This window comes from Gopherus evgoodei, chromosome 13 (genome assembly GCF_007399415.2).
Source record: "Gopherus evgoodei ecotype Sinaloan lineage chromosome 13, rGopEvg1_v1.p, whole genome shotgun sequence".
NCBI classification, from domain to species: Eukaryota; Metazoa; Chordata; order Testudines; family Testudinidae; genus Gopherus; species Gopherus evgoodei.
In genome coordinates, this window is record NC_044334.1 from 16,844,729 (window position 1) to 16,860,602 (window position 15,874).

Below are 15,874 nucleotides of genomic sequence, written 5' to 3' on the forward strand. Positions count from 1 at the left end.
ACTTTCTTGAAAATAATCTAAACTAAGGTACTTGTAATGGTATTTTCCTTTCACAAAGAGAAATTCATGTCAGTAATTTCCACTGAGAGCTTTACTGCTGTCCAACACAGTTTTTATTTTCTTTCTTGTTAGGTTATTGAACAGCACCAAGTTCTTGGATACCTTTGATGGAGAATGACAGGGTTTTTTTAGATTAAAGCTGATGAAGAAATATTTTTAACTTAAGTTTCTTCGTTTCCTTAAGGCCGAGCACCTGACACTAAAACTCTGAATTTGGAGACAATTGGGGTGAAAATTAGCTCTGAAACTGGAAAGATCATTGTTGATGCCAGCGAAGCTACTTCTGTTCCTCACATTTATGCAATTGGAGACATAACAGAGGTACAATGTCTACATAAACTATTTTACAATAACAGGAAGCCTAACTTTGTTCCTGACTTATAACTAGTGACCAGATGTCATCATGCTCTAGCCTATATACAGTGTTTTGGTCTTTTTCACTTTGTACAATGTTACGCCAGCCACCTGGACCAGTAATTTCCTTGATCAAAATCTTCTGCAGTATCACTGTATTAGATTATTGCTGATGATTACAGGAACCGCATTACCAGGCAGAAGGTAATAAGAATATCTTTAATAATGCTTTATCCCTTCAAATAAATGTCTTCATTCAGTCCCTGAATGTTGAGTTAAAATATACATAACTACTGGAGCTGAATGAATAATTCTCAATATGTCTATGGAATGACAGTGAAAATTTCAGTGAATATTTCATTTTTTTATTGAGTTTTATTATTAATTGTGATTGATCATATGACACTTTCTCTTCTCCGCTAGGGAATGCTTCTGGCACAAGAATCAGCATCTGCAAATTTTAAAATTTGATTGCCCCCAATATTTGCATGTGATTCTGCTTCTCTGAACATTCATGCCAAGTAAAACTCAATTGCTCAAAAGCTCATGACGAGAGAACATAAAAGGGGCACAAGCATTCTTGAAACTCACTCAATAATTAGTAAAAACGAAATGAGCAAAACAAATAGTCACAGATTCTTGCAGCATTAACCCAATTCTAATAATAATCTATGAAATATGCTATGACAACAGTTTCTTGCACCTGCCAGAGTGTACTTTGAGGCACAAGGCCAGATGTTTTCAGTCACGTAAAGACTCGGAGTGTCCAGGATAAACTGACCATCTAGAAATGAGTTGTCTTTCTAAAATGTATAATTGTGTGTGTCTGCCTTGTAAGCCTTACAGTTATAGCAAGTACTCTTACCAGTAAATCGGATTGCTTTGATTCCCAAAGCACATCTTATAAGTATTTGAGATAGACAATATGTGTAATATATGGGCCTGGTCTTGTGAGATACAGCGTTCCCTCCACTACCACTGAAGTCAGTGGCAGTTGAGTGCATCATTGCTTTTCAGGATTGGTCCTTGAGACGACATTTTTTTTTTTTTCCAAAAAGGTTTAAATATTGTGATGACATCCAAGGGGTATGTACCGTATAAACTGAAAGATCTGTAAACGATTTGTGATTCTGCCACTTTTAAACAATACAGTTGTCCCAACTCTTCCGAGAGGTATGGTAGATTATATAATGTTCTGAGGATAGTCGTCCACATTCCTAACTAGGATTCTGGAACCAGACACACATCTCATAAATCTACCTCTCCACCTTTGACCTCTTCTCCTCCATCTAGGCTCACATCTCTTCCTGTTTGTGTGTGTCTGATGTCTTCTCTGGGATGACCTGTTACTTCCTTTAAACTGTCAAAACTGAACTACTCCTTTCCTCCTAAACCCTCCTCTCTCTCCCCCTTTCTCCATTATTGTTGACAACTTCACTATCCTTCCCCCACCACTCAGACTCACACCTTTAGGGGTTATCTTTGATTTCCCACACCCAGACTCTCACCATATCTTATCAGTTCTCCCTCTGTGACCTCTCTAGAAGTTTGCCCCTTCCACTCAGTACCTCTGTCATATCCTGGTTCATGCCATAGTTGTCTCTCCTGACCTCCTGATTCCTTCCCCCTCCCACACACAGACACTCCAAATGTGTTCTGGGTTGGAGGGGGTTTGCTTCTGTCCTCTGAACCGTCAGGGTTGGCCACAGCTGGAGATGGGACACTGGAGCGGATGTGCTTGTGCTCTGAGGTGTTACTGAGAGTTCTCTCTCTCAGCTGGCTGGTTCTTGTTCAGATGCTCAGGATAGGGCTGGGAAGGAATTTTCTTCCAAGTCAGCTTGGCATTGACCAGGGTGCGAGGGGGATCGCCTTCCTTTGCAGCATGATGCGCAAGTCGATTGCCTGGATCATCTGGGTATATCTTAATTAATTCCCTGCCATTGGTCACTCCTATTTGCTGCCTGTGGCTCACAATACTTTAGTCTCCTGAGGGCCGTGTAATATTTTGGTCTTCTTTTGGTTGCTGGGTTTCGTGTGTGGATGGCCAGGTGGTAGTGATTGTCTGTGATATGCAGGAGGTCAGACTAAATGATCGGGTGATCCCTTCTGGCCCTAAACTCTGTGGTTTAAACCTTTCTTCTCTTGAATCTCTCTGATTCAGAAGCTAGAGGCAGTGTGGGTAGAGCACTGGACTGGGACTCAGGGGACTGGGTTCTGTTCACGATGCTGCTGCTGATCTGCAGTATGACCTTGGGCAACTGCTTCAGCTCTCTCTGCTTCACTCCCCTTCCACACATTGTTTCTTTCCCATGTGACTTACCCTGCTGGGCTGAGTGCTTCCCCCCTTTTCCTCTATCTTAGTCTCACTGTTCAGAAATGTCAGCACTTAAAAGCTTCGTTCTGTTCTACTGTGACTCATGTTCTTTCTTGTCTCTCCTTTTCCTGTTCTGATGCTGTCTCTCTCGTTTAGGTTGTAGGCTCTTCAGTGTAGGGACTCTGAACTAACAATGATTTTCTCATTTTTACACTGTGTCAAGCCCACTTTGGGCCGAACACTCTGGGAGTTTAATCAGTACTCTCCAGATATGCTCAGTTAAGCTCATGTGGCTCCTCAGAAGTTAATATGCGATTCCTTGTATAGGCACCGACTCCAGGGCTGGAACTACAGGCGCCAATTTTCCAATGTGCCGGGGGGTGCTCACTGCTCAACCGCTGGCTCTGCCACAGGCCCTGCCCCCACTCCACCCCTCCCACCCTCTCCCCAGAGCCTGCTATGCCCTTGCTTCTCCCCATCCAAGCCTCCTGCATGCCACAAAACAGCTGATTGGGAGGTGTGGAGAGGGAGGGGGAGGCGCTGATTAGCGGGGCTGGGAGCGGGCGGGGGAGCTGATGGGAGGGGGCTGCTGGCGTATTACTGTGGCTCTTTGGCAATGTGCATTGGTCAATTTTGGCTCCTTCTCAGGCTTAGGTTGGCCACCCTGATTTAAGTAGCTCCCTATAACCCAAGACATAAGAGGGTATGTTGTTCACAGAGTCATAGAATTTAAGGCCAGAAGGGACCATTAGGATCATCTAGTCTGGCCTCCTGCATAACACAGGCCAGAGAATTTCATCCAGTGTTGAAGTGCCTTTCTGTGGTTGAATTAAGTGATATAAATCATTTTACATGAATACCAGATTGTTTGTTTAAGGATTCATTTAGATCATTGAAAACTGGCAATGCTGTTGGCTTAGCGAGCTGACAATGAAGTGAAACTCCCAACTTAATTGAATTTCTCTAGCAGATCAAATATCAGGTTTGAAATCCCCATGCACTCTAAAACCATTGGTTCACAGCCGGGTCGGCTCAGCCCTTCAGCATATATACTAATTGAGAACCATGTGTTTTATTGTGTGTATGTATCCTTTGGATAAGACCTTTTAAAAGAAGGGAAAAAAGCCATGACAAAGTCCTTCTTGCTGTATGTGGACATCAGTGATCCCCACATCGTGCCTGTAAAGGTAGGGTTTGCCGCAGGGTCCTTTGTACAGCTTGCCCCTCTCTCTGCTTTTGTACAGGGTCTTGCACACTGGTTTTCCGCCAGTCTGCTCCCCCCACACGTAGTTTGCAGCATTTCAGTGGCACTATAAGTGTATAGTTCGTGACATTGAGATGCAGGGTGCATTTGACAGCTGTTATCTCTTAAAAGTCATTCTCGGCTCCCATTTCCCAAAGTCTTGTTGCACAGACACTAACTTGCTGCTAAATATTAAGAGTTCAATGGGGAGGTTTATCCACAAATTAAACCCCACTCACCTATTCAGAATGAGTATTGTCACTTTTAAGAGAGGCACCTGGCTAGTGCAAATGTGGAATTGTGTGTGCATGGTTGTGCTCTTGTTTGGAAAATTAGACCCTAAATTTATCTGAACTATTCACTTGTATAAACTTTCCAGGGGTGCATCCAGTGCTCTTGAAAAGGTCTCAGGACCCTTTCAGTGAATAGTGGTTTTGTTTGTTTGTTTTTTTTTAACTGGCAAGTGAAATCTCATTAGTTTCTTCATTATCAGTAATCATGAGAGGGGTTGAGGCTGAGTTATGTCTGAGCTGGCAAATATATGTGACAGTTTTGCAAGTCTGGTATAAATGTTATGCTTGTTAAAATCCTCTCTCCTGTATCATTCTTACTGAAGAAGCATACTACATGCTACAGAGAAGTATTGTTGTGGTGATATTTAACATATGTAGGAGCCATTGTAAATCCGTCTTTTTCTGAGGGTGTTGTAGCAACTGTAACAGTGGAAGGTACAGTATGTTGCTTTGATGGGGTGTTCTGAATAGAAGTAAGACCCAAAAAATTAGTCATGTTAGAACAAATATACAGCACTTCAAAGCTTTTAAAATTCTCCTAGGAGGCCTTAAATGTGTAATATGTTGAAAGGATTCTTACGAACAATTCAGATCAATGATAATCAACTGAGTAGTTGTACTCATGACTGCAAAGTGAGTGTTGACTTCAAATATTTACTAGGGAACATCTTAAAGCTGTTGTTTTATGAGAAATTGTGCTTTATCTGCATGGATGGTTTAGTAATTAGTTGGGTTTGTGGAATGCATGGCAGTGCTTTCACAACTTTATCTCTCGTTCCAATCTTCTATTCATTTCTGGAATGCCAAAACAACATCTGTATTTCCTGCTACAGAAATGATTGGCAGACATTTTTCAGGCAAATGTATGTAAGAAAAAACAAATGGCAAACTTCATCTGGTAAATGACATTTACAGATCTTGGAAGCGAAAATGCTGTGTTTGAAAAGCCATTATTTGATGGATCTTTTAAAAAAACAAAAAAAGCATGGGTTTGCACTTCTATGATTTGTCATGGGTTGTGGAGAAAAATAGGCTAGTTTTCATTAACATATAAAGCATGTGCATCAGGTACAGTATACATAAGCGCTTACAATACTAAATTGTTTGGATTTGACTTTTGATATGGAAGTCTGTGACTCCCTCACTACTCAGTGAGTATTAACATAGAGAATCCAAGTATAAAGGAGGAGCAACGGATGGTGGAGGAGACAATAAAAGCCAAGGAAAACTACAAGAAAATTTGCAGTTCAGCTGATATGTGCATGTGAGCAGAAGTGATTCACAGTTACTAACATATACCTAGAAATCTTATGGATTAGCTGGGAGGTGGGAATTAATCCAAGTGTCATTAGATGTCCCAAATGTTTTACACTAGTCAATAAAAGTTTGAAAAGCTTGAGGGGGTTGAGTGGGAAATATTGGTTTTGATATTTGCTGAATCCCGTTTCTAAGGTAGTGGTTAGTTGGGAATACCAGGAAGGAAACACAGTTAGATTGCGAAAGTATTGGGGCAGCCACCTAATGGTTTTGAGTGAATCTGAGAAGTATGACATCTAGATGGGGCCTAAATCCACCAGCCATGGTCCTTTATAAAACATCAGCGCTATCTCACAAAAAACCTCCCACCTACTGCCTCTTCACTTCCTCACATCATTTCTCCACTTAGCTTCTTGATCTCTTTCCCACCCCAGGCAGACTACTTCCTGTCCCGGTCCCTTTCCCTTCATGGATTCCTTGACCTTGAATGGACTCTTGGGGCTTGTCTTGACTAGAACCTAAAGGTGTGTTGTTAGGACTTGTTAGCTCACATGTTCTAACACAACCTCTTATCCTAGATGGGATAAATCCTTGGGTATTCACTGCTTTGTTTTAACTTCAGACTGCTGGGCTGGGATCGCAAACTCTTGCGCCTCTCTAACTGCCATCGCTGGGGAAAACCATGACTTCTGGCCAAAGCAGACTTTTTTTTTAATCTCTTCTCAGGGACGCCCTGAACTGACACCTACAGCGATAGCTGCAGGAAAGCTGCTGGCTCAACGTCTGTTTGGCCAGTCTTCAGAATTGATGGATTATGACAATGTGAGTTGTTACTTTTTTTTTCCGTATTATTTATAATGGTTAAAAACAAAACTCAACACGCCACTAAATAGGCGAGAATCATTTTTTGTAATTTGGATCCAGCTTTTCAGACTGAGTGCCCTGAAACTAGAACTCTTCTTGCTGTTGCAAAAGTCTCCCCATCAAATCACCTATTTTTGTAGCTGCTAAATGCCTAGTTAGTGTCTTTCATCATATGGTTCAATAGTAACATTTGGGGTTGTTTTATGATGTGCCAGGTACCCACTACAGTTTTCACTCCTCTGGAATACGGTTGTGTAGGACTGTCAGAAGAAAAGGCAGTGGAACATTATGGACTGGATAACATAGAGGTATGAAAATTTTTAATTGTGTAATTAAGACTTAGTTTCAGCATGGAGAGAGAGAAACTTTTCCCTATGGAAACTATGGTAATATGTAAAAGTGATTTTTGTACAGCCATTGGTCTAGATCCCCAAGCCACTACTCCACATGGTTAGAAAGATTTGAGTCTTCAAAATTAGCTGTCCAGCTGCCTTATTCACCTAAAGGTTTCTGATGTCCCCTAGAACTTTCAGATAAACAGGATTATACTATAGTTCCATTTGTTTGATTGAAAATACACTGGTCTGATATACTTATGCGCTGCACACTGAGGAATAAAATTGCTTCAGGAATACATTCTCATCCACGCAAGCTATGATGAGTTGCGTGTGAGTTGCAAAGCACCATTGCTGGTGAGGAAGTTCAGAATCGTTGTTTCTAATCAACTGCAGCACTGTTATAACAAACCAAGATTCCAGTTAGCCACTTTGCAAAAGAAATGCTGGGTTCTCTTTATTCAGTCTTCAGAGAAAAGTAATCTAGGTGTAATGCTTTATATTTTGGAAATGGAAACTTCAATAATTGGCTGCTCCACAGTTCATGAGCAGTCAGTTACTGATACATTCTTGATTACCTTGATATTCAATTTATGCTTTGAAATCCGTGTTAGGCTTTCATGCTTTTATCACTTCTACTGTAATTCATTGCTTTCTGGGTCTTAACACCAGCTGAAGGACCATAAATGGCCACAAAGCAATTGTTCTTTCCAAGCAGTTGATTTTTGCATACAGCATTTGGCTTAGCTATGGCTATAGGTGAACCTCATTATACTGCAAGAAAGAGATTGGTTGGCTTAAATTGGAACCTCAGGCAAAATTAACAGCTAAAAAATAACACAGTTGTTTACTAGACAGTCTGGAAAAATTACCCTTTCAATTTCCCCTGCAGTACATGATTACAGATATGGAGAACTTACAGTTTTTTATATGCTCAAAAATTTAGGAATTCCGTAACCTTTTGGTCAGAAGAGGTCTGAATCAAATTAAGGTCAGATGATTACTTTGAATTCAGGACACTAGAAATGAGTAATCTGATCTCTTTTTTTTTTTTTTTTTTTGGTAATCCTGTATAAATAGCTGAGCTTTCTGTGAAAAAAGATATTTTCTGCTCTTGGTCTTGCTTCCCATGTGTACTTTTTATCACAGTAACTGCATATCTAGTAAGCTTTAAAAAGAAATCTAGCCCACTAATTAACGCTGTTATAAAAACCCATCTTGGTCTATTTTTCTGTTAATCCAGCACTAGTGTATATTACCAATTGTGTACAATAATAATAATCATGATGTTGTCATGTCATATGTCTGGTAGTTATAGAATTAAACAGCTGAGCTACAATTCATTTGGAAACTTAACACCATCATTGGGCTTGAATAGGGACTGGGAGTGGCTGGCTCACTACCAAAGCAATTTTCCCTCTCTTGGTATTGACACCGCCTCATCAATTTTTGGGAGCGGACTATGTCCACCCTGACTAAATTGGCTTTCAACATTGGTTCTCCACTTGTAAGGTAACTCCCTTCTTTTCATGTGCCAATTTATATTTATGCCTGTATCTGTATTTTCACTCCATGCATCTGAAGAAGTGGGGTTTTTTGCCCTCAAAAGCTCATGCCCAAATAAATCTGTTAGTCTTTACGGTGCCACCAGACTCCTCATTGTTTTTGTGGATACAGATTAACACGGCTACCCCTCTGATGGTCTAACAAGGAATCTTAATACTCATATTTCCCAATCAGGTATACCATGCATATTATAAACCTTTGGAATTTACAGTGGCTGAAAGAGATGCAACTCAGTGTTACATAAAAGTAAGTGTTCAGAACTTTTAACTTTTATTAAAACAAGTGACATGGTCTATATTTTGCTTTAGGAGCAAGAAGCATTTGTCAGATTGCAGAATAACGTTCTCAAAATTGATTGGTTCTTTTCCCAATCTACAGCCTTTTTTCTCTAGCCATAGTCTCACATTTCTGATATTCCTCACATAACATTTTACATCTTCAAAGCACTTGATGAATGTTAACGAGTTAGCAGTTCTCACTGCTGATAGAGCGGTCCACAGACAAAACGTTCAGTTCTTAGGGAATTTCTGAATATTCAGATCAGGATATTATTGTGCCTTCTTTTTTCTGTAAGACAAGGGAGTCAGTTCTTCATCAGCTAAATGTAATCTTTGAATTGTCGTCCCATTTGTCCTTATAAAAAAAGCCGCAAAGGCCTCCCTGTTTTACACCAGAGCTTCAGACCTGAAGCAAATCTCATTTTTTGAAACCGTGCATTTACTCTGATTGTAAGAAGGTTTTCAGGCCCACTTGACTGTCACAAAGAAGCTTGGCTAGGATGAAGCATAGTATCTGTGGAATAACTGGTACGTTTTATGTCGAGTGGGGACTAACTTCTGCTTTTGCAGTAGGATGAATGTATTGACGTAACAGGTCCATCTCAAAATGTTATGCTGCTAACATCCTATGCCTAGAATGTGCCGGACACTGATAGGTGAAGGGATTTCCCTCTATGCATTTTGTCAAATGGAACCTGCAAAAACAGGTTGCTTTTATCAATGTCCCGTCCAGCGTAAGAATTGAAGTGTCATTACTTCTGCTCAGCCATTACATTTAGACAGAGGTAATGGTAGTGCAGTATTTGAGGACAAGATGGCAGTGATATTATATCTGCTGAGAGTCACTTTGCAGATAATGCTTATAAATTCTCTCACAAAACAAGTGAATAAACATTAAACTTGCAGTTGACTTTGAACCTCTGTGAGGGTGAGGGTTAGGGTTGGTTACAATCTTTCCAATATTAAGCCATGTCTTATCAGGCGTGCTGCGGTTATACAGCGGTGATGAATGAATTCACAGTCCCTATGCCTTTAACAGGCCAGGCTGACATATGCAGCAGAGCCTTTTGGACCAGTGGCGATTCAATGCCTGATACAGATGCTCAGCTCCATAGGGAGATTGTCACTGTTCTTAAAGTGAAAGTGCTAAGATACTGTCCTGTATAATCCACTTTCCAATGTTGTTTTGGAACACAGGTGAGCATTAAGCGAGTCAGGCCTCCACACTCTAATTGCCCACAGCAGATTCAACACTCTTGGCTCCTTCCTGGACTTGACTAACTTTAAAAAAAAGTCACTTCGCATATATAGTAAATGTACCTAGCCAGACAGGCTGCCATAAATGTTCTTTGATTGAATTATAATGGCACAGGATGACCTGTGGCCGATGGTGACCATCTTTGGAAGTTCAGCTAATCAGCTGCCAAGAATTCCCATATGACCACCCTATATCTCAATCAGAAAAGTGCTAACTTGGCCAATGTGGGTCAAAATGAGGTTAGGATGGGTATTGGAGCACCAAGGACATTTGTAGGATGTCATCCAAATGATAAACCACAAAGAATGTCACTTACTTTAAATCATTGTTTGCTAATGGCTCACTAAAGTCTGCAGGATGTGCCACAGAGAAGCCTGAAGTATTGGGAATGTAGATTAAAACCTCAATTCAGCAAATCATTTAAGCCCATGCATAAATTCCAGTGAAGTCAGTGGGATTTAAGCAGTGCTTAAATGCTTTGCTCCATAGGGATAGGCAGCTGAACTGGTGCCTTGGGGAAGACTAGTTCCATTTAGCCCAGCTTCATGCCCTACCTTCAGACTTTCTAAGAAAAGCTCTCTGTGATGTTTTGCATTCAGATGGTATGCCTGCGGAAAAAAGAGCAGCGGATCCTTGGCCTTCATTTCATTGGACCAAATGCAGGTGAAGTGATTCAAGGATTTGCTCTTGGAATGAAGTAAGTAGAAAAGAATGTCTCTACTTTTAAAGCCTGCTTTTTTAAGTTATTGTAAGATGATAAAAGATACCTGCTGAATTTTGGCAACACTATAAAGAATCGATGTCTTATGTAACTTTTATGTAGTGTTACCCATATTTTCACTAAAACACTGTAGTTCTTCATTACAATATACTGGATTTAGTTAAAGAAATAATGGGTATAGTTAAGGAACAACTGAGGCAAAGTGTATGATTGGCCAGACCTTGTTACACTAAAAAGTCAACTTGAATGTCCTCCTATTAAGTTTGGTTTCTTCAAAGAATGACAGAGAAGCCTTTCCCAGCATTCCACCCACAAGGCAGGAAATGGTTTTGTAAATCTGCACAAGCCTTTTTTTTTTTTTTAAGTTCACTTTGATGTGTTGTTCATAAGAGGCCTAGTTATACCAGTCAGGTCTCCTCAGGATCTCTACCCATTTCTCTTGCCTTTAAATGTGCGACCTTCCAGATCCTGATTCAAGTCTAGCCACCATATGACTTAAATGAGACTAGACAACTCCTTCATTGCCTGGAGCCCTATATGAGCTTTTATGCTTCAGGGCATAAGCCAACTGCTAAGCAAGAAGGTGAGGAAGAAGCTTCTCCTAAGTGGGGGGAGTCATTTCATAATTTCCCATTAAATGGAGATTTTACACCTTCTGAAATGTTTGGTACCAGCCACTGAGACAGACAGAATACTGGACTAGGTGAACCATCGGTCTGATGTAGTATGAGGGTTTGTTTTCATTGATCCTGAGGCACTTTCTCCTCTTGGGTTGAGTCCCCTGCCTTTCTTTCACTCCTAGCTTGAGGAACAATCTTGGGTCCTCTCTGTAAGTGCAGAACATCACTGCTTGGTCCCAGATGTGCCCTAATGCTGTTTTCATTCCTCCTTTTGTCATTGACTTTCATCTTCAGAAGTGTTTATTATGATTAAATGTAGAGTTCTGAACGCCATACTATTTTATGAAGAAGGCAAACTCTGGTTCCTGAGAAATTTTTTCCTAAGGATAATGTCAGCTAGCTGTCCTAAATGTCATCACCATATTATTATGGCGTTGTTGATTTTTACTTCTGAGTGACTAGCATAAATGAAAAGCAGAAAGGACTAAGGCAGCAGGACCACAAGTATCATGTGAGGAATATCTTGGAAATCGTTGACTGCCGTATACCCCAAGTATGCATCTTTCCAATATGTGTGTAGTTCATGAGTTGCCAGTGGTAGAAATTACAGTATTGCGTTTTTAAGGAGGTCATCGTTTTGAAGTTTCATCCAAAATAACCAATGCAAAGGAAGTACGTGAAACTGGAGCACTTTTCTGCCTTGCCTCTGGCCACAGTCACAGATTTTCAGAAGGTCAAATCTTGATGTTGGTGCACTGTTGTGTTTCACTAGTCTTGGGTTGATAATGTACAATACAGGTGTAGAAAGTCTAAACTGCCCTTTCACTGTGTCAAATACTAGTTCTTATCTTAGCCCCCGTTTAAAAGGCTGTCCCCTGCCAAAATAATCTGTGCTGTGGCAATGTGTGGTCTATGCTGATTTTTATCCTACAGGGATTCTCAGTTGCATACGAGATACTACTAAAGATTTCTTCCTCTTTTCTCACGCATCTAATTTTTCCAGCCTGAAATGATTCTTAAATTTAGACCTTTGATTATGTTGCAGCGTTCTCAGAAAATGACCTGATAGGAATAGTGACACATTTTGGGTCTCACTACACTGCAGCTGGGACCGTGCCTCTCAGCATGGAAAGATAGACTGGCACTAGCTTTGCTCATGCTATCATGCTAAAAATTGCAGTGTGGACATGGCAGGTCAGGCTAGCCATCCAAATCCAAGCCCACCCAACCCCCTTGGTCTGAACTCAGGTGGTAAGCCTGAGCTGCTGTCTGCTCCGCAGCATCCACACTGCTGTTTTAGTGTGCTAGCTTGCACAGAGCTAGCGTGAGTCTCAGTAGCCAGGCTCCTAGCTGCAGTGTAGGCAAACCCTTAAAGGTCATCTAGGGCTAAGCCTCTTGTGATCAGAAGACTGAAGGAATTAGCAAGTAGGATTGGCAGGTGCAGAAGTGGAAACCACAGATACCTGCTATATACCTTTTGGAGAAGTTTTCTCTTGTTTGCATGATAGGAAATTACAAGTGTAAGCACCATATACCCTCTGATATCCTGAGAGGGCAGTCTAGTATTCATCTGTCTTCCAGTTGATTTTTGCCTGCAATCCAAACTATGATTTTTTTCTACATGTCTTCCAGTAGGAAACCTGATGTCCATGTGCAAATGTTGTAATACCTGAAAGGATGGTCTTGTAGTTAAGAAATTGGACTCTGACTCATGAGATCTGGATTTAGTTCCTTGCTTTACCACACTCACTATGTGACCTTGGGCACATGAGTTAATCTTTCTGTACCTCAACTCTTCATCTATAAAAATGAGAATAATAATCCTTCCCTACCTCACAATGCTGTGAAGGTAAATCCTTGAATGGTTACCATGTAAATACCTTCATAGACTATGGTTGTGTTGGTAATTGTCTATGCTTTGCTTTTTGGACAATAGCTTCAAATGCAACTTCTCCACTGCTATTACTCTAGAAAAAGAGAATAAGATAAACCTAATCTGATGCTTTATGCCATTACAGATGTGTTATGTGCACAGAGTATGACTTTGTTTTCTTCATTTCCTTGTTGGTAGATGTGGCGCTACGTATGCGCAGATGATGAAGACAGTTGGCATTCACCCTACCTGTGCTGAGGAAGTAACCAAGTTACGTATCACAAAGCGCTCTGGTTTGGATGCAAAGGTTACTGGTTGCTGAGGTTAAGTCCAATCCCTGGACAGAAGTTAAAAGCACACAGTAGAATTGAGAAGGAAAAAGAGCATTCTGAACTGACACAGTTTTGGTAATCATAGTCTGCAGCTCAAGGGTTCCTAGGTATCACTCCTTCAGTAGACATCAAAAAGTGAATTTTACAATCCTAGCCATACCGTACCTACCTAAAGAACTGCCCTCACACATCTTTAAAATCAACACAGTACTTAACCTTCAGAGAAATAGGATTTATGTTAAAAAGCATCACTTCTGAAGTGCCTGTGTCCTTTGTCTTGCTAGGAGCTAGAGAGAATCTTCATTTTCTGTACATCAGAATGTGTTTCTTGCCCATCACTTGGCATCTAAAGCCATGTAAAATTTAAATGGATGTCACTTTGTTACAGGAACAGTGGCCATCACATTGCTAACCATTCCCACCCACTGGCAAATTAATCCCACTTGGATTTCATCCCGCAGAGAAATGCATCCTCAAACAGAGGTGAAGAGGATGCCAGATATCTGGAGCTCTCTGACAGTATATGCGTGACTTCCGTAGCCAGGGTTTTCCCAATAGAACATCTAGCTACTGGCCTCCCCCAGGAATTCATCCACAAGGAATGATGTCCAAATCTCACTGAACTGAAACAAGGGTTCAGAACATGGGCAATAATTCCTTCTCAGCTCTGGCAAGATGGCTCCCTAGTGGTGGTAATCACAAGAGTTCAAAGTCAAGGCTCATGGACAGAAAACAGATCCCAAAGGACATAGCAGTAGGTAAGCAGCCTTCAGTGTTTCAGGGAAATGTACCATGTACAGGAATTGGTAGTAGAGGAAAATATAAAGTGACCATTTAGAGTTGTTATACTATTGGTTGAGTTCACTGTTGGCATAGGCAGTGTGTGTCATCATGGAAGCTCATTGAATTCCTTTAGCAACGAGGACATTTTGCCATTTAAACACTTACAGAAAGAACTTCCCTGCGCATTTTTCAAATTGTCAATTAATTTCAGCTCAGATTGAATAGGAAGATCACACAAATTACTACTCCAGTGCCAAATAGCAAGCAATACTGAAAATTGGAATTGAACGTAGAAAGTTGTGTGTGCTGTTCATATAGCGCAAATATTTGACATGAATTGGAGTGTGGTGTATATGATCTGCGGTTTTTTTAAATAGATTTTCATTGATAAACTAAAACTCCTGTAACTCTCACAATTAACTTATGGCAGTTGGGATCCGAAACCAGAATCTAAAACCAGAAAAGAGATACACCTGTTCAGAGCTCAGCTTTAAGATACTAGTCTGCAAACTGTTCTTTCAGCATATTGCCCGAACTTCCTGTAGGAAGAAAGCATTCACCTAGTGTGAGCTGCTTCTTATTCATATTAGCCAGAAGGGGGAGATCCTGACTAACATGTAGCAATATAAAAACAAGATAGAAATCCAGTAGCACAGCTGCTTTTGCCAAATGCTGTTAAATAGATAGCCTGACAAAGGCAAAACAAAAACCCAAACTCTCAGAATTTCATTTGAAGTAGCAATTTATTGCTCATACTGTATTTTGAGAAGTGCAATCACATAGTTACTCACGATCCGTTACAACAGTGCATGTGGGAAGGGGAGGGGTTGGTTACAATTCTTTAGAAAGATATGATAAAAATCAGTCTTTCATGCTGTATGTTAAACAACGTATTTTTGCAAATGAGTTTTGACAGTTTCCTAGCCATCCTAGTCTTGTTAACTGCAAAGTTCTTAAGAATAATTTGCTGACAATGCAAATCTTTGAAACTTTTTTCTTAGACTGTCCATTTTAAGATATTGTTAGTTTACTATTTTGCTGAGAGTTATACTATAGACAAGTGGCAGATTTAATTTAAGTTTAAAACATATCTTGCCACCAAAATTGTACAGCATGTGCCCCAGAAGCTATTGAAAAACTCTGAAGCTTCAGCAGACATTATCAAAACAAATGTAATAGTACTTATCGACACGCCATCAAGGTGGTATTACAATTAATTCCTTTCAGGGATCTGACTTTAAAAACAAAACAAAACCCCGCAGCCCTGCACTGGTTCTAAGTGCCTCATTTCCAGAGTTTGACACTAAATCAGTGGTCCGCAATCTTTTCGTCTGGCGGGCGCCAGACAAAGGACCATGGTGGCGGTCGAGCATCCGCCGAAATGCCACCGAATTTCGGCAGTGTTTCCTCTCGATGATGTCGCTTGTTGGCAGCAAGCGGCGTCATCCAGAGGCATCGCCACCAAAATGCTGCCGAATTTCAGCGGCATTTCAGCGAATGCTCGACTGCCAGCCAGGACGTGGGCTCTGGCACCGCGTTGGGACCCATGCTGTAAATCTTAAATTTGTTATAAAAGTATTAAATCTTGATACTGTAGGGGAAGCAGATAATATACCCTAGTAGTGCAGAAAGAGCAAATAGGTTTCCTACTGCTGTTCAAGAAACGTAAAAGTAAAAGCTGCATATGATGGGTTACAGTATATCTGAGTTGGTTTCACAAGGC

At 40.7% G+C, this 15,874-nt stretch overlaps 1 protein-coding gene across 3 annotated transcripts in view; it reads left to right on the forward strand.

The window, feature by feature from the left end:
- Positions 1–15,548, forward strand: part of TXNRD2 (thioredoxin reductase 2) — a 50,904-nt gene extending 35,356 nt beyond the window's left edge. For 2 of the 3 annotated variants that reach the window (XM_030583526.1, XM_030583527.1), the window contains exons 12-17: positions 245–381; positions 6,248–6,343; positions 6,601–6,693; positions 8,461–8,532; positions 10,422–10,519; positions 13,235–15,548. In XM_030583526.1, coding sequence (XP_030439386.1) covers positions 245–381; positions 6,248–6,343; positions 6,601–6,693; positions 8,461–8,532; positions 10,422–10,519; positions 13,235–13,358 — 620 coding nt within the window. In that variant the 3' untranslated portion in view covers positions 13,359–15,548. Of the gene's footprint in view, positions 1–244; positions 382–6,247; positions 6,344–6,600; positions 6,694–8,460; positions 8,533–10,421; positions 10,520–11,625; positions 11,717–13,234 lie in introns of all 3 variants that reach the window. The other variant, XM_030583528.1, reaches the window with a different exon arrangement.
- The last annotated feature ends 326 nt before the right edge of the window (positions 15,549–15,874 follow it).